Here is a 24,169-nt window from a genome sequence, read left to right as displayed (position 1 = left end):
TGGACGCGTTGACGTCCCTCGCGACGAGGAGGGCACGTCAAATAACAAAGAATGCGGGGTTATACTTCAAGACTGCCGCTGTGTGATACACAATGTCGCATTCTCGATCGTGTTTCTCAAAATAGAACACCCCGGTAGGATTAACGGATACGTTGTCCGGGGCAACCAGCTTCAATGCCTGGCAAAACGACGAAACTCGTAGAAATGGGTCCGATTTTGGGTCCTGAGGCAACAAAGTGATACTTTGTCAGCTTGCTGTGGAGCGACCTTTTCCATCGAGTTTCAGGAGCAACCCAACCCGTAGGACGGCTTCTCTACTCGGCCTTGAGAGGAAAGACTGATGATACAAAAATGTCAGGCGTGCAAGCCTTTGGAGTACTGGTTGCTTAGTACTGTATGCATCGCTCATCCACACTTACACGCCCCTGCACAAGGGAAGCCTGGTCACGCAGCAACCTGTCAGGCCTTTTTTGATTTACTACGTTGCACGAGTGTTCAAGCATCATGATCTTATTAAGTCAGTCTCCAGTTCAATAGTAAGGTCAGCCTGCTGTGAGTGTGTGCCAACCTTTTCACCTGCCTTACATGTAGGAACACGTTACATGTAATCTCGGCATAAACACTTCAGCACACCTTACTTCCAGTGCCTGTGCCCGTAACTTCGCTTGCTGTGGTTACCGTCAAGGTTACAAATTGGGTCTATTGACTAAGGAATGGAAAGTGTAAATTTTCCAGGCGTAAATTATATACAGTTGATGTACTGTACAACCGTTCATGACTCGTGGTCATTTATACTCGATACCTTGTCATGGTAGCCTGGTCACGAGCCGTTGAGCAGCTTGGGAACCTAGTGGTGACCTGGACAGCAGATATATCCATATTTTGGATCAGGTACAGGGATTGCGTAGCATGTGTAAGGCTCCTGGCCGTGGAGCTTTGTACACATTTGCTAAGTCCATGGATATCTAGCTAGTAGCTACTCGAACATTCACAAACTCATTTGTCTTTTAATTGAGCTAGGTTGCTTACCGCAATTTGATGAGCGGAGCAGGCAGTGGGCACTGATAGGTGTTCAATCTACTGTAAACGTGTATGTAACATAAAATCGCATGAGAACGCATAACCTCGGTTCGCGCAATGCACAATGATAAGCAGAAAAGGAGGCGAATACATGGTCGTGTGGGTCGGCTGGTCTCTTTGGATCGGAGGATCTAATTTAGTCAAATTAAACCTCTCGTGACTTCTCCTTTCCCCAGATAGTCAACGTGGCCCGCGATCCAAGCTCCCTTCCTCAATGTGTCCAACTTTGTAGTCCATTTTGCTTGGACTTCACATTGCGCTTCCCGTCCTGCACTATTCCTTGCTTGCCTACCACGACCACGGCCCTGTTTTGCGACATGTTCACGGGCATGCGGACTGCTCTCTGATACTGGTTCCGCTCAGCTCGCTTCCGCCTCTCCCCTCCTTCGCAAATCACCATTTTGGCTAGCCGGCCGCCTCCACCTTTCATTCTTGACGTCGGTCACCGGAATGATCCGCGGCCATGGAGTCCCTTGTGCCTAAGGATTCACCTCTGGACGATTACCTTCAAGGTCCGTCTTGCCTGCATCTGCGTGTGAAGACACCAGCTCGCCATACTGACGTGCCTCTGGTTATTAGGAATCGGTGGCAGCGTGGAGACATGGCCCGCCGACGACATGCCTAGCGACGGTGACGATGAGGTTCGCGCCTCTGATTTCGCGCCTCGGGGAGCTTCTCGCTTCCAGAAACGCGTTCGCAACAAGCTTCCGAAGCCTCTTGACCTGCGCAACTCGGCTCACGGAGCTCTCATCGAGAAGCTCTATTCCGCCTGCTCGGTATGGAGGTCCTGCACACTGCCTGTTCACATTGTATCTGCTAACCCCTTCGGACACTAGACCGCCCTCAACGCGCGCATCGCTCGGGGAGACAACGAGCGGTTCCTGGAACAATTTGGCTACGTCATTGTCGCATCCCAGCTCTTGAATGAGCATAGCGCGCCCTCATATACCTCCGCCGCGGACGTGATCACGACCTCCCAACCTGCAGAACTTCCATCGCTCTCCACCACCTTCGGTGTGCAAGGTGCCGTAGTTACCGCCTCGACATCATTCTCAATTGTCTGGCTTATACACTGGGGGCGATCGAAATCTGGATCTGGGCTGAATGTGCGAAGATTCGGAATTCTCTTGATATTGGTCCCCGTCCTCGGAGTCTTTTTCTATGCATTTGCCAAACGACAATGGTTGAAATACTTGCGACATCAGGCTGTCGAAGCGGCTGGGGCTTTCGTGGGGAATGCGCAAGGTTTTGATTCGGCTGCATCGGCCTCAGTAGTCTTCATTCAGGAGGTGGAACTTGTCTCCAGAGGCTATCGGCTGTGAGTTCTCCTCTACAGGCTGAGAACCGTGAATTGCATAATTGACCAGTCCCCCTAGGAGCACACCTCTTCCCCCGATCAGTCGACTCGAAGATCAAGTTCAAGTTCGACGATGCATGAGACTTCGCAAGGCGGTTTCTGAATGCTTCTCGTCCATGCTCAGTCGCTATATCCAATCACAGAACGTACTGCGACCGTTGACCAACGAGACAAACCTCGCAAAATACTATGACATCTACGATCTCGCACTTGAAGACCTGGCCGTTATAGAGTCGACTATCTCACAAGAGTCCTTGGATGATCCGTGCTCTCTACGGTCTTTACGGGACTCGTTCGGCAAGTTGTACACCGTGAGGAAAAGTGTTCTCTGCTGTTTACTGGCGTTGAGCGCCGATGGCGGGGGATCTGATATTGCTCGGTGGAGTTCCGCTGTGGAAGAGATGCGCGAGCTCGCGACAGTCACCGGTTCAAGTATGACGAAGATGACCAATATCTTGAACGAAGAAGATCGTGAGTAGTCATCTACCTTCTATCCTAAGTGACTACGTGTAATGTTTTGAGTCTAACAATTGCAGGCGATCTCATTCCTCCCTCTCCACTGCCATCGGCATCTCCAAGTAAGGAGCATATGCGTGCGCAATTTCGACGACTGAACTCACTATCGCAAGGCGTGCGGGCCTTGCATGCAAAAATGCACATCATCAGCGAGGAGTCTAGTGCCAGCATTGATAAATCTGATGGGGGTGATTTTGAGGCAAGCCTCCTAATGCAGTACGATTCGATCGGCAGCGACATCAGGGCTTTACTCCAAGAATGGGAACTTGGAAAAGCTGCCTTTGTCAACAATCCCGACCGGCCCAGTATTGCGGATTTGTCAAGGCCGCCGAGTATGGCTTTCCCACTTTCGCCTACGCCCAGTCTCGGCGGCACCACAGCCGTGGAAGGAAGTCCCACCGACGCGCTCAAGGCACTCAATGGTGAACGGCCCGACTTGACACACAGCTTTGATGACGAAGAGATCTTCGAGGCCGTGGTGTTGCCTGCGTCTAGGAACAAGAGGGCCTCGTTGACCCGGGACGAGCGGCTGGCTCGTGTCCGAGAAGCTCGTGCACACAAAGCCGTTGTCCAAGAAAAAGCCAACGCGAAGACTAACATGCTTAAGGAGCTGGAGATGGTCATACAACAAAGACCTCGGAACGGCGCTTCTAAGCGAGTCACAAGTATCTAGTGAGGACTTCGCTGGATCTCGTGTGCCTCTACATCCAAACATTTTCACTCTCTTCCTCCCTTTCGTCTCTTTTTGAACTTCTGCGCAGACGCAAAACTCAGGTCGACTATCACGTCACTCTGCTTTGCTGACATGATACCCATGATATTCTTAGAAGGATCCGGCGAAGATAGCGATTTTTTCAGGTGCTCTTTTTTGTTGATCATTTTCACATTGCCCCGGCATCTTTGGCGACGAGCTTTGTACCTTTTACTGCGCCGACCATATGTGCTGCTAGTAGTTTGTTAACAGTGAGCCCTGGGACCCTGTTTCTACACATTAGGATCCAGGAATTGTGTCTTCAATATGTTCTTTCGCCCAATCTGTATATTATATTCATATCTTGAAATATTTCATACAAAAGCCCTTGATTGTAGACCTAGATTTGTTCTGCTTTCATTGCTCCACAGCATCGACCGTTTATGCCATATTGGTCCTCATCCTTCCAAGGCGATGAACACTGACACCTTGTTGCCTTGGGATCCAAGACTAGCCCAATTAGGACATATCGCCAAACGCGCTCACGCGTAGTTCCCCACTAACCCTCGAACGCGAATTCGCCTGGGAGAACCAGACCGCGCGACCTCTTTCTGCCTCCGTCACAGCTACTTCCACCTTCAAATTTCTCTTCTCTTTCCAGGCCACGTCCACTTCATCATAATACAACCTTTGGGGCATTGACTCGCAGAAACCTTCATTAATTCCGATCTCCTTTCGTCGTCTTCTCTTCCCACACTTACTCTCACCCAACATACAACAGTAAGTCAATGAGCCAACACGCCGACCGAAATTATGACCAGACTTGACTGACCCGATGGATTAGTGCTTGAGGCACGATTGGAACAGGCTTCCCTCTTGAAGCGCGTAAGTATTGAGCACTTGGCAGAAGCTTCGGTTGACCCCATTCACGACCACATGCTTACATCTTACCCCGCTAGGTCGTCGACGCCATCAAGGATCTGGTGCAGGACTGCAACTTCGACTGCAATGACTCCGGTATTGCTCTTCAAGCTATGGACAACTCGCACGTTGCTTTGGTTTCAATGCTTCTGCGTGCTGAGGGTTTCTCTCCTTACCGCTGTGACCGCAACATCGCTCTCGGTATCAACCTGGTCTCACTTACCAAGGTTCTGCGTGCTGCCCAGCTGGAGGACATCTTGACGTTGAAGGCTGAGGACTCGCCCGATGTTGTCAATTTGATGTTTGAGAGTGCTGAGACCGATCGTCTCAGCGAGTATGATATTAAGCTCATGGATATTGACCAGGAGCACCTGGCCATTCCCGAGACAGAGTATGCCGCTACCGTGGAGATGCCCTCAGCGGAGTTCCAGCGCATTTGTCGTGATCTGAATGCCCTGTCCGAGTCTGGTAAGAAAATCTCAACATGCCAGGATGATACTCTTAGAGCGTCTGGAACTGACCCTTGTCTCTTTTTGTTGGTAGTTGTTATTGAGGCGAGCAAGGAAGGTGTCAAGTTCTCCTGCTCTGGTGATATTGGCAATGGTGCAGTTACCATTCGCCAGCACACCAATGTTGAAAAGCCCGAGATGAACGTGACCATTGACCTGTCCGAGCCTGTCGCTCTGACCTTCTCTCTCAAGTACCTGGTCAACTTCTGCAAGGCTTCCATCCTGTCTTCATCTGTGAGGCTGAACCTGTCTCAGGAGGTGCCCCTGCTCGTGGAGTATCCCCTCGGCAGCGGTTACTTGCGCTTCTACCTCGCTCCCAAGGTTCGTTCGATTCGCTGTCCTGACCGTTGTACAACTATCACTAATCTCCCGACTTGAACAGATTGGTGATGAGGAATAAGCGACATAGAGAAATTTACCACCACTTAAAATGATTCCCCTACAATAATGGAGATCTCGCGAGCATTGAGAGGCAATGACTTGTTGAATGTTTGTTATTTGTGTTCTGACTTTGTTTGCAATATGACCCGCCCCCAACGAATAGAAGGGATTACCACAACCATTACCATGATGATGTGTGCATGTTTTCGTGCATTTTCATCTCTATACCAAACCTTTTTCCTATCTGCCGTGATTCGAGCTTTACGAGAATTCTAAAGTGTAGATTAAGTTCTGAGGCACAGGGAGATAACGATTGATGAACGTAGAGGAAAGAGTGATTCCAAGTCAATGGAAATAGCTATTGAAACAAACATCGCTTTTGCAAACAGCGCATAGCCACCGAAACAAAATCTGCCAGCCTAGCAACTCGTCCACATCATCATCGACAGATGCTCCTCGAGCCCGTTCAACCTACAGCCGCCCAGGCTAGCAAAGCCCACGACCCCACAAATTAGCAAGGTCACCACCGACAGAAAATCCTTTCCAGACCCACATCCCGCTGCGCAGTACAACGAAAGGCATCGCAGGGAGCAGGGGGAAAGATAACACTGACCTGGGAAGAAAAAAAGGGTGAAGCGCCGTCCCCGCCAGAATGATCGGAATCGAATGATACCGCTCTTCTCGCCCTCTCATCCTCCAACCCCACCGAAGGCAGGAAAGAAAGAATGAGAAAAAAAAAAAAGGCAAGAAGAGCAAGGTATGCTGCGTATTGCACTAAAGTGTCATCACACACAATCTTCGCACCGACTCTCCCATAGGGTATCGAGACCAGCAGCTGCAACATCCGAGGAAGCCACAGCCGGGCCCCGGGTCCCCCGATGTTTCTGATGCCGAATGCAAGTGTGTCGAGTAGGTCACACCAGGCCCTCGCGGGCAGTACCGGCCCTCGGACTTCGCGCATGAAACACGAAGAGAGGGCGGGTTGGGGTAGTTGAAGATTCCTCCGAATTTCTCATTTGCAAATGATCTCGTGGCTGGGACGAAGCCCAGAACAGCCGAGGACTGGGAGCGTGAGCTCCACAGTCGTGTGTAGCAAAGAAACGCAGCATTGGCAGGGACGGCGCTTGGAGGGAAGAAGAGAAGAAGGAAGTTTGTAGTCGTGCGGGCAGAAGAAAATAGGAAAAGCTGTGGGATATCGGATTGACCGCTTGCGGTATTAGGGGGTAGCAAACTGCATTCTGCCGCAGCTTGTGTGGGGTCGCACGGGAAATTCCCACGGCAGGGCACGTGCAAGATGACTGAGGCTGAAGTGTGCCACTGCCGACTTTCTTGTATGACCTCGACGAAAGCGCCAGCACCGTCACGTTCGAACGAGGCTGCGAGGAACTGGAAAGCGATACGCGATGCAGAAATGCTGAATGATATATATGGACCGCAACTCTGTGATGCACCCCTCTACTTCTATATCTCTGTATCCGGTGCACCAGGATTGAAGCCAGGCTTGCTACTCCTTGATTGAATCTTCAAGGTCAAGCCCGAGCGTTACTTCATCTCCTCGAATGCACGCACGACGTAGGATCTCCCCTGGATAATGATCTTCTCCCCAGGCGTTGACCAGGACTGCTGACTTCCACTGTCAAATCCACTCCTCATCGACGGCAGATTGTCTCCCGTGGATCCGACCACATATCGATCCTGCCAGTCCGAATCCCATTCTTCTCGCCTTGCACTGACATGAGTCCCTGACTTTTTCACAATCCATTCACCGGATGGAGTTCTTCGTCTTGAATGCAGCTGTGTCTGCTGCAATGCCAAATAAGTCCCCCATAGCCGGCCGAGGAAAGTCTTCGTCACAGTGAAATCGCCCTCTTCATCTAGATTTCCGTCATCGGATTCAAGCACCCATGAAATCCCCTTGTCAGCACCCTCGGGCCCAGGTCGAAAAGGTAGCTCCCGCCACACTTCCTCGTACTCGGTCTCCGGAGCACCAGGCAGATCTGGGCGAGGCATCGAGCCCGTTTCCAGATCGTCGCCGTTGGGCAAAGTGACGAATGTGCCGCAATCGACACTGTCGAATGCGTTGTGCGAATCAATCTCATGGGTAAATGTGACACGTACTATATACGAGCGTGAGTGAAATGTCTCCGTGATAATTCGCGGTGGCATAGAATGAATCTCAAGGGCACGTAGTGAACGAGATTGGGTAACGCACATGGTTCTTCACTTTCGACCACCCGCTGACCTGCTATGGCCCAGTCAATGTCGCCGGTCTTGTTGTCCATTCGCAGGTCAAGATACCAGTCTTGCACGGACATGACGATAGTGTCCGTTGTCTCATGTGCAGGTTCTGGGAGCCATCGTAGAGATACGCGCGTTGAGTAGCGACAGGTAGAGGTGGTCGGGTTGCCAGTACTGGCCATGATAGGGACTGCGTGTAGGTTCGGGAGATATGTTGGATGGGTGGATGAAGGATAAGGATTGCCCAGGAAGATCTACAAGTCGTCTGATAGGGCTCACTCGCCAATTGGTAAGAAGTTTTGATAACAGGATGGTCGCTGCTTTTTGTTATCATTCAGCAACCGTCCCAGCTTGGCTCCCGGGATTAGCTTTTTTGTTCCCCTCATACCCCGCATCGCGGGCCTTTTTAGGTATCTTCTTGCAGGTGATCTCCACCGCTACAGAGATAGCGATCTATGCTATCTATCCTTGGATGTGTATGAGATAAGACGGTATTTACTACTTAGGTAGGTAGCTCGTTCAGCTGCTCTCATATATTCCAGGCGACCTATGTTCGTTTTTCAATGGCAAAGCCTAGAATCGCCAGGTTATTGGTTTGGTGTTGGAAAAGAACAGCCTCACGTAGAACGTCAAAGTCCGCTCAACTCCAGCGCAGATCGGAGTTATGTGAGACTGCGTGTCTTCCTTTGTCCATGTCATATGCGTCTTTTAAAAGTACAATTATTCTGAGCCTTAGCAGGTCTAGATGGCAGCATGAGTAGCGATCAAGTTCGCCGAGTTTGGCAGACTATCAATGGCCGTGCGGTCGATCTGATCGATAGTCTGGAATCCCGCTTCCTCCATGAGCAGATCGAACTCTGCGAGGAAGCTTTTCATGACGTGGCGAACACCGTGCTCGCCGGCAATGCCAAGGCCCCATACCCAAAGACGGCCCAGAAACACGAATTTCGCTCCCAATGCAAGAGCCTTGAAAGCGTCGGCTGCTGTTCGTACTCCGGAATCGAACATGACCTAACTCTGATCGTTAGAAGGGGTCTAACGCAGAAAAAGGACTCGCAAGATTGGGGTTTCATGGTAGACGGTCGAGCTTACATAGATCTTATCTCCTACCGCGTCGACAATCTTCTCGAGGGCATCCAGGCTAGCAATGGCGCCGTCAACTTGCCGACCAGCATGGTTTGTGACCACAATCCCATCGATACCCCTTTTTGAGCGTGTTAGCAGGGACTTCGGAGGACGTCTCAAGGCAACATGATGCAAGCGTACATTTCGACACATTTCTTCGCCGCGTTGACGTCAAGAATCCCTTTCAAACAGAATGGTCTACCACCACTGATTCTCTTCCATTGCGCCATCGTCCATTTGACCTTCTCCCAAGTATGCGCCCTTCCATGCCAGATATGCTCGTCAATCCATTTGGCGCCAGCCTCCTTGGGGTTCCTCTTCGGGTCAATCCCCGCTTCTGCTAGTCGCTTGATAAAGACAGGATCCTGTAACGCAATATCGCCAGCTCCATGGTCATGGTAAAAGGCGTAGTTGCCGGTGAACACGTCATTATGGCGCCACCCGAGTGACCATGTATCCGTGGTCAACATGCAGGCATCAAATCCAGAGTCCCAGGCACGTTGCATCAATGAGATGGCCAGTTCATCGTCATGACTCTGGTAGAGCTGGAAGAATCGCGGACCGCCTCCATTTGCCTTGCCGACGTCTTCGATGCTGTAACTGCCGGCGGAGGACAAACAGTAAGGGAGTTTCAGTTCATCTGCGACCTTTGCAACAGAGAGCTCCCCTGTTGGGTGGTAGATGCGGTTGATGCCTATAGGAGCAAATCCAATGGGCGCATTAACTTTGTGGCCGAAGATCTCACATGCTGTGTCTCTCAGGTTGGTGTCGACAAGAGTGCGAGGAATGATTCGATGTCGGTAGAAGGCCTGGCGGTTGGCAAGATGGGTCCATGACATTCCTGCGTTGCAAGCAGAATAGTACCTTGGAAACGTGGAAAGCATGGTCAGTCACAGAGAAATTCTCATCACAGCTTCCCTTCTGCAAGGGCGAGTCCGTACCATCCACCTTGAGACAGCTTCTCTTTGGCAAGTTTTTCAACTTCACTCGGGTCTTAATCGATCAGATCCGACATTAGTGTTCCTCGCGACTCTTCTTAAGACGCAGGATCAGGCACAGTACCAGTATTGAATGGAGGATATTGGCCATGGTTTGTGTTCCAAAAGGCCTCGCGTCGATAGAGTGACCACTGCGGAGTGGTTCTCTCTTGGATATTGGGATTATTAGGGTCGGACATTTTCTTTTCTCGCGTGAGAGATCTCTTCGAATGTTGCGAAATCTCAGATCAAAAGCGAAGAAAGAGCACAAGCACCGGCGTCGCAGAAAACAGATATCGCCCCAGGTAACTGCCTCTCTGCTTGTCTCGGTGTCGAATCTTGGAAAAACCACAATGGAGGTCTACTCGCCGTGTCGCTCCTATTGGCGAGGAGATTCGTGCGGGGGGAAAGATGCATCTACCTGGTTGAACAGTCTAGGTAGCGATGACGAAGTTCCTACCACCTCTAGATCAAATAACTCGGCCGCTAAGCATCTTTTATCAATTTCCACAAGCCGGTCCGTCCATTTGAAATGTATATACTCTACATAATATGATCCACGCAAGTGGGATTTGATCCAACCGTTAGAATCAATCGCACAATTCCCAGACCCACTGGGAATCATAATTGCATTGCTTCTTCAGATGGGGAATATGGTCCTCTCTCAGAGACACTCGGCCAGGAGGAAATTCTCATGAAGAAACAATTTCCTCGGCTGGCTACTGTACTGGTGGGACCTGTGACGTTGCTGCCATCCGCAACGCGCCGAATCCTGACAGTTGATGACGTTGCCGACTGCGAAGCTGGAACCGGATTCATGATTCGAATCACCATGCAGGGACCGAGGCAGGAGAGCGTTTCTCCCCATTATTGAATCGAGATCAGGCTGGGTGTTCCAATGCCAAGCTTTCCCTTGTTTGTCTGGGAGAGATCTTGATCTTGGCGCCAGTGCGTGTTAACCTTATCTGGGTTGGGTGGGGTCATCACACGACGATCAACCCTGTGCTATCTTACTGAGATGGACCATATCATTGTTCAACCTGATTGCTATCGGAATAGGGACATCGAAGGGCTTGACCTGGAGAAGAGCATCAATATGAGTCTCGTCATTCGTGTAGACATTTGGATTGGAGACGAATCTCACAGACCTGAAGGGTCTGTGAGACTCAACTCGAGTATGACCCGCATCGGAGCATGTCAAGGTTCGTTCCACGAGTTCCGCGAAAGTGCTTTAAGAATTTGTAGCATTTCAGTTCTCATCTAGCACCAGTGGATGGCTAGGCTTGCAGAGACATTGTTGAAATCTGCTATGAAAAGTCCTTCTTGTGGGTTGGGTTTTACCATGGTGCACAGTGCCGCTTCCTCTAACATCAATCTAGTCAGCCATAGCGAGGATCGCAACGGCAATGGGGATTCCATGGCGAGAATTGTGCCGTCTGGTAGAGTGAGAAAACCAGAGGATACGGCAGCTCAGGCGGACAGATAGAAGGAGACCTGTGTACGATAAACACTGCAGTCACCACGGGAGTACAGTGTCGTGACGGTGCACGCCGAGGAACGAGGAACCCACGTACTGAATTTCGAATACCAAAGATAGCCGGATGAGAGGACACTTGGGTTATACGTGCAGATACGCCGGTATGAACCCCTGCGATCTACCGGTCAGTCTCAAGTTCTCAACATGTCAAGCACCCAGGCAAGTGAATCTTTGCGAGGCATAGGCGTCGAACGGTTGCAATCAGAGACGCTTTAGCCGGGCGGATCGAGATGGAGGCTATGCTCAATTAAACAAGGTTGCCAAAAAGGCCCTCGATCCCACCTCAGCCACCGCCCTCGATCATGCGGGCTGATTCCCGGAGACCCTGGACCGTCGGACTGGGCTGCGTCGGTGTCATATCAGAGTTAAGGGGTCATCCCCCGCGAGGCCAATCTCTCAAGTACAAGTAGGGTTTGCCCAAGGTGGAAGTGTAGGAGATGGATTCGAAGACCATGCAGTCATGCAGTCCGATGTGGTTCTTCACTACAGTACTGACTCCTGACTCTACTGAGTACTCAACTCCTGGACGCACTGCGGGCCGGGCGACCCTTGGGCCAGACTTTCCGACCGCGTGGTGCCAAGCAGGGATCCGATCTAGACCGAGATCGATTGACGTGGCCAGCATGGCCTCCGGCAAGGGAATCAGATCAGGTCAGATCAGGTCAGATCAGGTCAGATCAGGTCAGATCAGGTCAGATTAGGTCAGATTAGGTCAGATCAGGTCAGTCATACTATCATGACGGGAGCCGGCAACCTGGGTTGAGTCGGTCGACAGGCGCGCGTTCCGAGTTGTTGCAGAATGCAGAGTGCAGAGTGCAGAGTGCAGAATCATCATGATCGGCAGTGGAAAATTCTAGAGGCCAAGGTCCCTGAATTGCTCCGTCGAGAGAGCCATTCTCCTCCGAGAAGGTTGTTTTCGATCATGCATCACCTCCAGAACTTGACAAGCGACACCGTTGGCCTGTCAGCTGGCTCCTCCCAACCGATCCGCAATCTTTAATATTGTGTGATGTGAGCGGTTTCCGTGGCTTGGAACGCTTAGCCCCCAGAAGCGTGGTGTCACTGGTGTGTCGTGTGTACCTGTCTCGGTCATTATGGGTCGGCGGGCTCCACCAGCGGCCTCCTGACTTGCCCGTAGTTCCGGACCGGACCCGTCTAAACGGGACTAGACTGAGTGAATTTCCCAGATTGACTGCTAGTCAGGCACAGCAGAACGGGACTCACGGGAGAGCCCACCGCCGTCGCCACCCGGCCGTGTCTAGGCCCTCGAAGGGGACTGGTACAGCAGTGCAGCACTACAGTAGGAACAGTACTACCTGAGTATCACCATCTGCACAGTACAGTAGTAGAATAGAGGTATATACCTACATTTCAGGATTTACCCATATGGGGTGAGTGATGTGACTACTAGCATTTCTTCCGACTGTGTCAGGTGTAAATGTGAGCGGTCTCTTGGGCGCCTGGAGGCGACGCAGTTCGGAGGCAGCCAACACAACGCACTCCAGCCGCTCTCTATGGCAACCGAGTTACTGATAGTCTGATACTATGAGTAGGTATGAGGTGGGTAGCACTGATCGGAGACTGATCTTGAAGGAAGGAGGTAGTAGATACCCTAATCTCCACAATTGTACTGGAGTTGGTGATCACGGTCCTTCGACAGAAATATAGAGCTGCAGGTGGTCCAACAGAGTGTGAAAAATCCTAGCCGGACGCGGACAGTCTGCCTCGAGATAAAATCTATACCATAACCCTCGCAGGTTGATGATGACTTTGATTTGGCGCAAGATAGAGTAGTACCTACCTTAGGAACCTACAACCTAAGTTATTAGGTACCTACTACATGGATGGAAGTAAGTATTGTGATGGAAGCACGGGATTCAATGCGCACTTGAGTTAGTGAATTTCGGAGGAGATACTGTAGTCTATGTTCTATAGTCCATAGTCTATACGGTCGTACATCTGATCCTCGGTCACTCTAAGAGCATTCGAGGTTGATCCTCGTCGATCATAAATTTCCTACATGTGCGCCATCGATAAACGCATTGTCACCGGACATGATCACAACACAGAGGCACCGTACTCTGAGTACACCCCCGTACAGAGTACATCGGTTCAGTAGTGCTTCCGCTTCGCGGCCTCACGACCTTTTGTTGACTAACCTGACTGCCTAGTACAGGTACCAAGTACCAACGGGAACCAGCCAAAGTGGAGCAGAGAGGAGTCCCTTGACCCAATCAGCCTTCTCCCACCCTCAGCATATCCACCGCGACCGAGGCCACGAGTGCCCCGAACTTCGGTTCAGGTCAGAAAGAGTTTCAGTCACGGGCATTTCTTCCCCCCCCCCCCCCATCGACTTTCTCTCTGACCTCCAAACCTTAGTCGACACTCCTCCACTAATCTCACCGACCACCACCACTCCGGACTACGCTGTAGGCTCAGAGGCTGTACCTGACCCAGAAGAACCACAGTCGCATTATTGTCTCTGTGTGGTGGATAGCGTACCCCGGACAGCTCCCCTTTCTGTCTTTTTTTCGCTCGCTCTAACTCCCCTCGACGCTGTCTTTCCCACCATTTCCACCTCCTTCAGACCACCTCGCCTCGGTGGCCCCCGTTCGTTACTCTGTTGTTAGCCCGTGATCCGCCCGTAGCCACTGTCTCACGCGCCCGTACTCCCGAATCCCCCTCCCCCTACCTGGTCACTCGTTCAATCCTCAGGTTTTTCGTCAACCTCACCTCCCCCCCCCCCTCTCGCTCTCGCTGCAAGGTTGGAGACCGACAATCAAAAGGTACACATCTTGGCGCAAGCTTCCTCTTGGTCGTGTCGCCGATCAATCTCAAGAGCCAAGTCACACGGGACCAGTCCACCGCTCAGTGTCGTGACATCCCCTCCCAGCAACTCCTTCTCCCACAGCAGGGAAATCTCTCCCAGGCTCCGAAACGGACTGGCAGATTAATTTCACATCCGGTTTCCGTCTCCTTCACGACGACTATTCATTCCCACACTCTCGGCTGGCTCGAGAAGTGCAGAATTGATCCAATCACTACCGTTCAATGTTCGTGCCGCTTCAATAAGAAGCCTCGCCCTGACAACCTCAACTTGCCCGCGAACGATCGAGGAATACACCGAGCCAGCAAGCACACAAAACTTCGGGGCATCATCACCAGCAAGGACGCCAGATCAGCTGCACTGCGGTCAACTTTACACCCTCTCGCTTCTCGCGGCGGATCACCTGATTTCTTCCCACCACCACCGCCGCCGCCGTCGTCTTCTCAACAGCAGCATTTCCCACCGGTCCCCTTCCGGTGGCCCACACCGTCAGCGTGTCTTTCCCAGTCGATCACCTTTCTCAACCGAGCTCCGTTTCGGAGCATTTCGGCAAGATTCCTTCTCACGAGTCGAGGGCCTCCCTCTTCGGAGGCGTCGCATTTGACCCATCCTTTCGACCCACGCCTGGCGGATTTCGTGGTCGGGAAGGCTATGCGAATCTTGCGAAGAAGCCCAAACCGACCAGGATGTACATGCCGAATTCGCAATGGACATGGTCCTTTGCCATCGTCACCCTAGTCCAGACGGTCGTGACGCTAGGGCTGGAATGGTAAGCCAACACCTGAGCCAAGAGATCCTCCTCCCCGGAGACGTCAGACGCAGGAGACAGAGGGAGCTAATGAGAACGGTCGCATCCAGTTATATTTTTGCCAATTTCCAGATGCAAGAAAAGCCTAACGAGAGTCCATCTTCCAAAACCATCCCGACCTTCCTTGCGCTCTATGGCTTCGGTTTCATTTACGAGCTAATCCTGGTCTACGACGCCCTGCGGATGAAAAATACCATTCAAGTCATCGGATTGTGCGCTTGTAATCTGGGTTTGTTGATCTACGGTGCCGTGCAGGTCCGACAGATCAAGGATGCCGTGTCTGTGCTGGCAGACAACCAAATGATCAGTCCCATCGTCTGGGCTCAATCTCAGCCTTTCTTGATCATCATTCCATGCATCGTTGCGCTCGGATCGGTCTTGATGGTCTTCGTCGCCTGGAAGCTGTATGACGAATTTGCGTGGACCATTTACAAGCACATCAGCGCGGATCTTCGCATGAAACGCCGATATCTGACCTACCAAATCTACATCGCTCTGCTCAAGTTCGATTTCTTTTTCTTCTTGGGCTTCACGGTCCAATTCTTGGTCGTCGTGTCATCATCTAAGCATGATGCCGAGTTCTATCTGACCATTATCGCGGTTCCTGTGACGATCATTATTTTGGTCTTTGCGGCGTGGTTCGTTCGACGCGAATCCACCGCGGGCATGATTGTGATTATCGTAAGTTTCTCCCACGCGCTTGTCGATCCTTCAAAAATGGGAAGGCAAACATCATCTGACTCATCCCTTTCCACAGTTGCTCTTGTTCGCGGCTATGGGTTACTTCTGCTTCAAGCTTTTCCGCATGTACTCGCTTCGTACCTATGCGCAGTATTTGCCTGCTCGACCCTCGATGACATTCTTCGCCGTCATCACCCTGACCTTGATCGTCATCACCATCGTCAACGCCTGCATCTGCACACACAATTTCCACCGAGGCTTGAAGCCGCATATCAGCAAGAAAAAGGGTCGGCCCGACGAGAAGGTCACTGAGCTGTCTGACAATGTCAGCCAGGTGCCGTCGCGCATGATGATCGATTAAGCGTTGTGTATAGTCGAAATACAACAGGTACTTGACCATCCGTATGAACAGAACCAAAAAAAAAACGAAGCACTTGTTGGGCTGGCATCTAACATTCCGGGGCTATTTCGCTGACCCTCTCGCCTCTTTTCTCCGCCTTTTTATATAAGTTATGTCGGATCACTCGATCATTTGAGCCTGAAACCTTCCACGCGTGTCTGATTATGTTGGCCCTCTCGATATGATACCATTTTGGCGCCAACTCTCATCTATATCAAGCTATCTGCCTTGTTCCATTTCTTTCTGTTTCCCCTCCCCTCCCAACCCCACAGGTACATCACTGGCTCTCCCTCGTGTTCCTACCCTATGATGCCAAAATCTCTGTGATCTCACCGAACATGATTATTGTCCGAAGCCCGTTTACAAGCTCAGCCTTCACCCCCTGTCGCTTCGCTTCTTTTTTTTCCATCACGAAGTGCACCGATGGCGTTATGCAATCCCTTGACTTTTGTTCTTATCTTATTTCCGACCATGATTCCCGGGTCGTCCAAGTTTCGGCCCTGCCTGTTTGACTGATGACCGATTGCCTCTCGGCATTTTACTTTCTATGATCGAGAATTGATAATTGCCTACCATCAAAAATTGCTACTGGTTCAAGAGAAACTACTGAATTGTCTCCATGCGAAGGAAGCATTGCCGTGTGCATTTACTCTTCTTTTGAACTGCTGCTGTAGTCAAAAGTCCGGAAGTCAATCAAGTTCAACTCGTACAGCCTTGGGGAGCTGTTTGAACTTTGACGTCGTTTACAAATTGGCATGCAGCTTTGGACACTCAGTAGTTCAGTCAATGTAGTTAATTGCAATTTGCTAGTTACATAGGTAGGTATCGGGCTTGCATCCAGTATCCACTCCGAGTCTCTGAGTGCTTATTGAACTCTTTGATTGGTGGCCCCGCAATGTAAATTACACCTTATTACTATGAGAACACGGGGCACTTGGAAGAAAGTCATCCAAAACCATACGAATACGGGCGCTAGTATCCATCAGGAAACCGCGATCGTGGCCTCAACTCCGCAGCTTTCGGACCTCGCCCCTTCAACCCCAAGCCACCCTCTTCACTCTCGACACCTTCTCGCCGCCTCCGTTCTTTTGCGTTGTCCTCACATCCTCCCATTCACCCGATCACAATGGTACGTAATCAGGTGAAAATCTCAATTGATGATCAGCGCACAAAATCCCACTTCCAAGCAATTGGCCCCAACCGACAATTTTCCCGATGCCTCCTTTTCCTGATCATCCAGGCCTTGACAGCCCAGCTAATCTTGTATGGTCTTGAATGGCATAGGCTTCTCCTCGTCCTGCTTCGCCTCTCACCTCAGGTGCCGAGTCCGGCCCTGACTCCAAGTCTGCGGGCGCTGTTGCCGCCTCCGGCTCATCCATCAGCCGTCCTTCATCTCCCACTCCTCCTGGCGGCCCCCGTGCGGCCATGCGCCGTCGTGCCACTGCCGACCACAAGGAATCTCTGCGCAATGCTCGTCCAGCCTCTACGCGCTCTGCCGGTGCGGGCGGCTCCTCCGGCACCATGCTGAAGCTGTACACCGATGAGAGCCCCGGTCTCCGTGTCGACCCCGTCGTGGTGCTCGTCCTGAGTCTTGGATTCATCTTCTCCGTTGTTGGTCTGCATGGTGAGTCTTCCGCAACTAATGAACATAGCCACTGTTCAATTTCTGGGATCCACGGTAGTCTAACAAAATGATTTGCAGTCATTGCCAAGATCACTCGCAAGTTCTCCGCATAAGCGAAGCTACTCAACTGCGTGATCCAACCTCCAAAGCCCACAGTCTCCAAGCATGATATTTTTGACTTGCTCATGAACCGCCTGGTCTCTTCATCTCCGCCTCCATCCTTTTCTCCTATACCCAACAATATTCTTAGTCCATTGGAAATATTCAACCCATTGTGGTTGGAAGGAGGGGGGGGGCATTTCCAGTTTCATCAGTGCTGCCTGATCTTCCCTCTCATATTGACACGTCTGGTGTTTTCTGGTTTTTTTTTTTCTGTTCCTGTTTACCTCACGTGGCGCATCAACTTCTTTCTTAACCTACGAAAATGAGCGAGCGCAGAAGGACCTATCAGCTGCATAGGTTGTGCTGAGCCGCACTGGTTCGAGTGACGCCTCGACGACCGTCGTCTGGGCCAAGCAGAGGGTTCTGCGCGCTTTTCGAAGCTGCGGTGAACTTGAGCAGACTAGATGAGATCTTGACGGTGATCGAGAGCCGGTGCAAATGTTATCTGTATTATATGGCCAGAAAGCATTGTCATCTATATGATTTTGGCGTTCTTTACGGCTGCTGTCTTGCTCATATCCTTCGTATTGAAGCTCCAGTCTGTTCGACACGTAGGATTTCTTCGATTTTTCTTCTCTCAGAAACATGCGTCCCTGACTTTGGAAGGACTGGGCGATCGGTCATCTGGCAGTCACGTCGAGTTACCTTCCAACCAGACCAACACTACCAACGGCGCTTTGACGAGTCCACATGACAGGTTGGCATTTGGCCGTAGGTCCCTACTAACCTCAGAGTAGCCGATGTCACCTCGGGCTCGGATCAGCATGTTCGTGCAAGACAAGAACGTCTCTCATCCAGGCCTGGACTCAGCACATGAGACCTCCATTGGGTCCCATGACCCGCACGACTTGAAGCGATTTGCGCCGCACACGTTGAATGCGTCAATGTACGCTCTTTTCGAGTGGAAAAGTCTTCGGGCCTCGAGCATGTGAGCAGAGCCGGTCTGCAGCAATGAGTTCGTCCTAGGTAGAGAGGCTCAGTCCCTGCTGCGCCTTGAGCCCTTGGTGGGCGAACTGTTCCGTACGGACAGAGAACCATGAACCATCATCGTTCCTCATCACGTGAGTAGACTGGGTCATCTCTCTGTCGCCTTCGACAATCCAAGCAATACTATCGAGTATCGACGGTCCTCTCTCGCGTCATGCGCGACCACATGCATCTACATCGGGCTGGTCAGACAACGGCTCAAGCCGAGACGAACGATCCCTCTCGAGTCCAACAACCTCAACTCTGGGTTCGCGGAGTCCGAACCCTATCTCGAGTGCGCAGCGAGAATCATTGTGTCAAAATGACACCAAATGCAATCCCTCCCCTTGCACGACCACGACCCGATAAGGGCTCGCTTCTGAGGTTCCTCGACCTGGCATTGACCTGTCCTTTCCGGACAGCTCGAGATGACCCGCCTTATCAGCGATCACTGAGGGCTGCTGAATGGCTCCATGGCGCGCGCCCTTTCTCTCCCGTTATCTTGCCGTCGCTTCAGGCAAAGCCAATTGGAGACCCCGATAAGCTCTCCGATGGCCATGATTGGCCTGTGGTCTCGAGTCTCGCGTGGTGATTATCTCCCGCAAATCGCAACCCCATCGACTTGGGAGCTCTCCTGGACACCTGAGTTGACAACTTGACATCCAGCCAGCTTCGGTGCTTGCGCCGTGAGCCGTGAGGCTTGAGGCTTGGGGCTTGAGGCTTGAAGTGAAGAGGATACTGGAGACTCTGGAGTCGCACTTATCTCGGACGTAAGATACTTTTCTATTCGCGAATCCATGTGAAAATCCATCCTCGCTGGCCCTCTCTAGCTGTCCAGCTGTCTGGGGACCTCGCCTGTTCACATGGTCCCTGGATCCTTTCCTCTTTAAAGCCTCGAACCTGAAAAACGAATGAAGAGACCCCCGGAAAAGAAGCAAATATGGGGGAGGGGGGGGGTGGACTGCCCCCTCCCCCATAGAGCAAGACTCTCCACCAGGCGACTCGACTGTCTGCCAGGCTTCTCAAGAGTCTAGCCAGCGGTTCATCCCTCCATACTCCAACCCCGGAGGAAACTGCGCACAAGCCATGACGAAGTGACGAGATCGTCGCGTAGGCTTATCGCGTTCGGGATGAGCGGGTCCTATCTCTTGCTATCTAAGCTTAGCTTTTAGCCTGCGAAATATTCCGGGGTTCGAGTTCTGCGAAATCGGAGCGAACGTTTGCCAGTGCCACGAGTATGTAGCTCCAGCGTTGCGAGAGAGCATATAATTACGCGGGCCAGTTCTGCTAGAGTTGACTCTCAATTCCACCGAGCCAAAGACGTTTAGGATCTCAAAGCCTCTCTCATCGGGAGCATCTTCTCATTGTACTGCTATACTGCCATTCTCAACCTCCTGATTCTCCAAGACAGATTTGTAAAAAGTGTCAAAAAGGGATTCATATATCGGGTCATCGAAACCATGTCCGAATCAGGATCCGTTTTTGAGGCCCCTCTCTCGCAGGGATTCGGATACGGGATCATTCTCGGTCTGGGCTTCGCCTTTGCCTTGGTGATGATCTTTATCACCTGGGCCTTGAAACGGTCAGTCGTCGCATGAGATGTACCTCCCTTCGTCAATGGTGCAGTCGAGTCTTCTCTACAGATCACTGACCCACGAGGATTATCACCTCATAGATACCAACATGAAGTGCAAACATCCGAGATGTTCTCGACAGCCGGTCGATCCGTCAAATCCGGGTTGGTGGCAGCAGCGGTGGTCAGCAGTTGGACGTGGGCTGCCACTCTTCTTCAATCGTCGGCTGTGGCATACAAGTACGGAGTGTCTGGCCCGTTCTACTACGCATCTGGTACGCTATCCTTCCCCCTACTACCGCTTCCTGCTCGGGGGGTCTATACGTTGTCTCAACTTGGAGAACATACATTCTGATATAAATTGGCCTGTCTCAGGCGCAACTGTCCAAATCCTCCTTTTCGCAACAATCGCCATCGAACTTAAACGCCGGGCCCCAAATGCCCATACCTTCCTCGAGGTGATCCGTGCCCGCTATGGCACCACTGTTCACGTTGTGTTCATCGTCTTCTGCTTGATGACCAATATCCTTGTCACGGCGATGCTGCTCACCGGGGGATCGGCAGTCATGACATCCCTCACAGGAGTGCCCACGGCCGCGGCGTGCTTCCTGCTCCCCATTGGCGTAGTCCTGTACACCATCTTCGGGGGCATTAAGGCGACCTTCATCACCGATTATATGCACACTGTGGTCATTCTGGTCGTGATTTTCCTGTTCGCCTTCTCCGCATATGCAACCAACTCGGAACTGGGCTCTCCCAGCAAGGTATATGATGCCCTGGTCGCCGCAGCCAAGGCGCACCCGGTCGAGGGCAATGCCGAGGGAAGCTATTTGACCATGAGATCCAAGGAAGGGGGCATCTTCTGGATCATCAACCTGATCGGAAACTTTGGCACCGTCTTCCTCGACAACGGATACTACAACAAGGCCATTGCGGCAAGCCCCGTTCATGCCTTCCCGGGATATGTCATTGGTGGCCTGTGCTGGTTCGCCATTCCCTGGTTGTGCGCCAGCACAATGGGCATTTCGGCCCTGGCGCTTGAAGGATCGCAGCGCATGAGTAGCGGAGATGTCACTGCGGGCCTGGTCCTTCCCTTTGCCGCCGTCCAGCTGCTCGGGTACAGCGGTGCCGTCGCCACCACTTTGATGATCTTCATGGCGGTGACATCTGCCTTCTCGGCCCAATTGATCGCCGTCTCTTCCATCTGGACCTACGATATCTACCAGGCCTATATCCACCCCACAGCCAAGGGCGAGAAGCTGGTCTGGATGTCTCACCTGTCTTGTGTGATCTATGCGATCGTCATGGCAGGCTTTGCCACAGGCCTTTTCTACGCCGGCATTGGCATGGGTTACCTGTACCTCCTGATGGGTGTCATCATCTCCTCGGCCGTGATTCCAGGTGCGATGACCCTGCTCTGGAAGGGGCAGAACTGGATTGCTGCCGCGGCATCGCCGCCTCTGGGCCTGATGGTCTCCTTGATCGCCTGGCTGGTTACCGCAAAGAAACAGTACGGGACTCTGACCGTCGACACCACTGGTTCCAAGTAAGCCATACCCATCATCTCCATTTCTTCCCTGTTCTCTCGGAAATCCCGCGGCAACGAAAAAAAACTGACCATGCATTTCGTTCTACAGCTATCCCATGCTCGCCGGCAACGTGGCCGCTCTCCTGAGCCCGATGATCTTCGTGCCCCTGTTTACCTACATCTTCGGGCCCCAGAACTACGACTACGAGTCCATGCGCGCCATTCGCAAGAACGACGACTCCCAGGTCGCCGCCGCAGCCCACGTCGATCTCGAGCTCATCCCCGGCGAAATCGACACGCCTGATACCGAATCCGAAGAGGAAATGCGCAAGCTCAACCGCGCAGCATTTTACTCCCGCACCCTGACAATCTTCATGACCCTTGCTCTGATGATCCTGTGGCCGATCCCCATGTACGGGACCTCCTACGTGTTCAGCAAGAAGTTCTTCACGGGCTGGGTGGTGGTTGGTATCCTTTGGCTGTTCTGCACGCTCTTTGGCGTGGTCGTGTTCCCGTTGTATGAGGGGCGTGAGAGTATTGTGCGAGTGGTGAAAATGATGAGTCTGGATTTGATGGGCAGGAAGCCGGCTGTTTATCGGGGGCAAAAGAGCGATGGCGCGCAGGCTTCGGGTGTAGCTACGCCTGTGGAGCAGGTTGGGGAGAAGGGCAAGGAGTCGTCTGAGGTTGGTGTTTGATTACTTTGGGTCACGGCCTTTGGACTGTTTTAGTTGTGCTTTATTTTATACCCCTTGACGACACGTAATTGCGCTCGGTGAAATTGAATCATTGAATCTCTGTTTTTTTTTTCTGGGTTGGATTGAACCTGTTCAAAGAAAAAGTCGAGGCGAGGTAGGAAAATGATAAAACATGGACAACAACAGGCGAACGCAACGCGACAATTTAGGCCCGACACAACGAAGACGACATTTTGACGAAATTCCATCGACGGATAAACGTGTAACAAGTGACACCCAAACATGACCTTCTTCCGAGCTTTCTGTCGTTCCGTAAGCTCCAACTCAGCACGGGTGAACCGCATAAAAAGATGCGGCTGCAGCTTGAAGCCTTTCCCCTCGTGGTAATTGCTAGCTCTTCGCTATTGATAGTTCGCCTGCGGAGGCTTTGCCCCGTGCGCTACCGGAGGTGACTGTAACGGAGGCTGCTGCTGCCACTGGGCTCCAGGAGGAGGTTGTGGTCCGTACTGCATGTGAGGCGGAGGTCGAGTATCCGGAGTAATATCTGGACGATCCCTAGACCGAATGTGAGAATTTCGAATCCCTTTTTATCGTCCAGCTTGCTCGCTGTTTCCGACACGAGTGAACTACTTACCGGAGGTCCTGGGTAAAGCGACAAGTGTAGCACGTGACTTCCTGTGAGGGAGGTCAGTGATCACAGTTTGTGAATTTTCACGAGTCGGACGAATACTCCGGTGGGGAAGGAACGCGAAAGCCGCGTCGAGTCTGAGTCGAGTCGAGTGAGGTTTGATACGAACCTTGTACTTGTGCGTGGCGAGAGGGATCAGAGGCTAGAAAGAGCCGTGCCGGTGAGAATTAGTATCGGTCGTTCGTCATACATAATTACGAATGTAGGTTGATGCTCACGATGAAGCAAACGGTGAACCAGGGCCTGGAATTCGTACGTCAGTTCAGCCTACTGAGCGAGTCGACGAGAACGGGACCGCGGCGCAGGGCATCGCGGCCAGATTCATTCCATTGCATCACTCACCATCGGGTCAGACAGTGGCCGTTCCAGTGTTGACCTTTCCGAACCCGTTAGTCAAGTACTGCAACTGCGGCGAGCAGGCACCTTTATTCCATCACACAGTATAGCTTTTCCCCATTAGACATTTGTTGTACTCACAGTTGTAACAGTATGCTCGCACATTTTCATAGCCCTCCAGCATGGAGGTAAACTCTGCGACGAGTTAGATCATGAACCCAAGGACGATACATATATGGAGGGCGGCGCCGGTGGATCGGATCCACATGTTAAATTGATGGTGGGAAGAGTTCACGGCTGTTGCGTAGCATATGGTATGTTTTATGTGCGAAGCAAAGCCTACAAATATTGACGTACCATGAGTGCCAAAGGTGATGCAGATCGCCATGTTGGAGGGTGCAGGGCTAAAGATGGACAGGCAGGATCAAGCTGGGCGCTGTCCATATTTAGGGGAGGATGCGTAACGCATTCGGGGTGGCTTGGCTACTTGGCGGTCGGCACGTGATTCCATGTGATCCAGCCAGTTGTGACGATCATCTATGGATAGTC

General features: G+C 51.9%; 11 protein-coding genes across 11 annotated transcripts; 6 read left to right on the top strand and 5 right to left on the bottom strand.

The window, feature by feature from the left end:
* Positions 1-1,291: 1,291 nt before the first annotated feature.
* Positions 1,292-1,480, bottom strand: N7539_007673 (uncharacterized protein; the record flags this gene model as incomplete). The annotated part of the gene is made up of 1 exon (XM_056937274.1): positions 1,292-1,480. The coding sequence occupies one exon, from the start codon at positions 1,478-1,480 to the stop codon at positions 1,292-1,294; it is 189 nt and encodes a 62-aa protein (XP_056788073.1).
* A 63-nt stretch (positions 1,481-1,543) lies between these two features.
* Positions 1,544-3,626, top strand: N7539_007672 (vezatin family protein; the record flags this gene model as incomplete). The annotated part of the gene is made up of 5 exons (XM_056937273.1): positions 1,544-1,592; positions 1,660-1,856; positions 1,917-2,398; positions 2,460-2,908; positions 2,974-3,626. 5 exons carry the CDS (start codon positions 1,544-1,546, stop codon positions 3,624-3,626), a joined length of 1,830 nt encoding a protein of 609 aa, XP_056788072.1.
* A 1,052-nt stretch (positions 3,627-4,678) lies between these two features.
* On the top strand, positions 4,679-5,452 carry N7539_007671 (proliferating cell nuclear antigen; the record flags this gene model as incomplete). Its single annotated transcript, XM_056937272.1, has 1 exon — positions 4,679-5,452. One exon carries the CDS (start codon positions 4,679-4,681, stop codon positions 5,450-5,452), a length of 774 nt encoding a protein of 257 aa, XP_056788071.1.
* Positions 5,453-5,975: 523 nt separating this feature from the next.
* On the bottom strand, positions 5,976-6,577 carry N7539_007670 (uncharacterized protein; the record flags this gene model as incomplete). Its single annotated transcript, XM_056937271.1, has 2 exons — positions 5,976-6,068; positions 6,260-6,577. Coding segments are annotated over 2 exons (411 nt in total), but the record flags the coding sequence as incomplete, so codon positions are not given.
* Positions 6,578-6,997: 420 nt separating this feature from the next.
* Positions 6,998-7,875, bottom strand: N7539_007669 (uncharacterized protein; the record flags this gene model as incomplete). Its single annotated transcript, XM_056937270.1, has 2 exons — positions 6,998-7,572; positions 7,668-7,875. 2 exons carry the CDS (start codon positions 7,873-7,875, stop codon positions 6,998-7,000), a joined length of 783 nt encoding a protein of 260 aa, XP_056788069.1.
* A 559-nt stretch (positions 7,876-8,434) lies between these two features.
* Positions 8,435-9,995, bottom strand: N7539_007668 (uncharacterized protein; the record flags this gene model as incomplete). Its single annotated transcript, XM_056937269.1, has 5 exons — positions 8,435-8,704; positions 8,786-8,897; positions 8,960-9,682; positions 9,760-9,811; positions 9,881-9,995. The coding sequence occupies 5 exons, from the start codon at positions 9,993-9,995 to the stop codon at positions 8,435-8,437; spliced, it is 1,272 nt and encodes a 423-aa protein (XP_056788068.1).
* Positions 9,996-14,845: 4,850 nt separating this feature from the next.
* Positions 14,846-16,009, top strand: N7539_007667 (uncharacterized protein; the record flags this gene model as incomplete). Its single annotated transcript, XM_056937268.1, has 3 exons — positions 14,846-14,928; positions 15,018-15,648; positions 15,725-16,009. 3 exons carry the CDS (start codon positions 14,846-14,848, stop codon positions 16,007-16,009), a joined length of 999 nt encoding a protein of 332 aa, XP_056788067.1.
* A 1,165-nt stretch (positions 16,010-17,174) lies between these two features.
* On the top strand, positions 17,175-17,785 carry N7539_007666 (SEC61-beta family protein; the record flags this gene model as incomplete). Its single annotated transcript, XM_056937267.1, has 3 exons — positions 17,175-17,177; positions 17,333-17,672; positions 17,751-17,785. The coding sequence occupies 3 exons, from the start codon at positions 17,175-17,177 to the stop codon at positions 17,783-17,785; spliced, it is 378 nt and encodes a 125-aa protein (XP_056788066.1).
* Positions 17,786-18,987: 1,202 nt separating this feature from the next.
* On the top strand, positions 18,988-19,392 carry N7539_007665 (uncharacterized protein; the record flags this gene model as incomplete). Its single annotated transcript, XM_056937266.1, has 1 exon — positions 18,988-19,392. One exon carries the CDS (start codon positions 18,988-18,990, stop codon positions 19,390-19,392), a length of 405 nt encoding a protein of 134 aa, XP_056788065.1.
* An 868-nt stretch (positions 19,393-20,260) lies between these two features.
* Positions 20,261-22,596, top strand: N7539_007664 (sodium:solute symporter family protein; the record flags this gene model as incomplete). Its single annotated transcript, XM_056937265.1, has 4 exons — positions 20,261-20,382; positions 20,476-20,648; positions 20,749-21,919; positions 22,011-22,596. 4 exons carry the CDS (start codon positions 20,261-20,263, stop codon positions 22,594-22,596), a joined length of 2,052 nt encoding a protein of 683 aa, XP_056788064.1.
* Positions 22,597-22,997: 401 nt separating this feature from the next.
* N7539_007663 (rhodopsin family protein) lies at positions 22,998-24,008 on the bottom strand (the record flags this gene model as incomplete). Its single annotated transcript, XM_056937264.1, has 7 exons — positions 22,998-23,151; positions 23,231-23,271; positions 23,394-23,426; positions 23,503-23,527; positions 23,627-23,660; positions 23,762-23,815; positions 23,978-24,008. 7 exons carry the CDS (start codon positions 24,006-24,008, stop codon positions 22,998-23,000), a joined length of 372 nt encoding a protein of 123 aa, XP_056788063.1.
* Between the last annotated feature and the right edge of the window lie 161 nt (positions 24,009-24,169).

This window comes from Penicillium diatomitis (assembly GCF_028827545.1).
Source record: "Penicillium diatomitis strain IBT 30728 chromosome Unknown utg000010l_segment0_segment0, whole genome shotgun sequence".
NCBI classification, from domain to species: Eukaryota; Fungi; Ascomycota; class Eurotiomycetes; order Eurotiales; family Aspergillaceae; genus Penicillium; species Penicillium diatomitis.
This window is presented reverse-complemented; position numbering and strand designations above follow the sequence as displayed.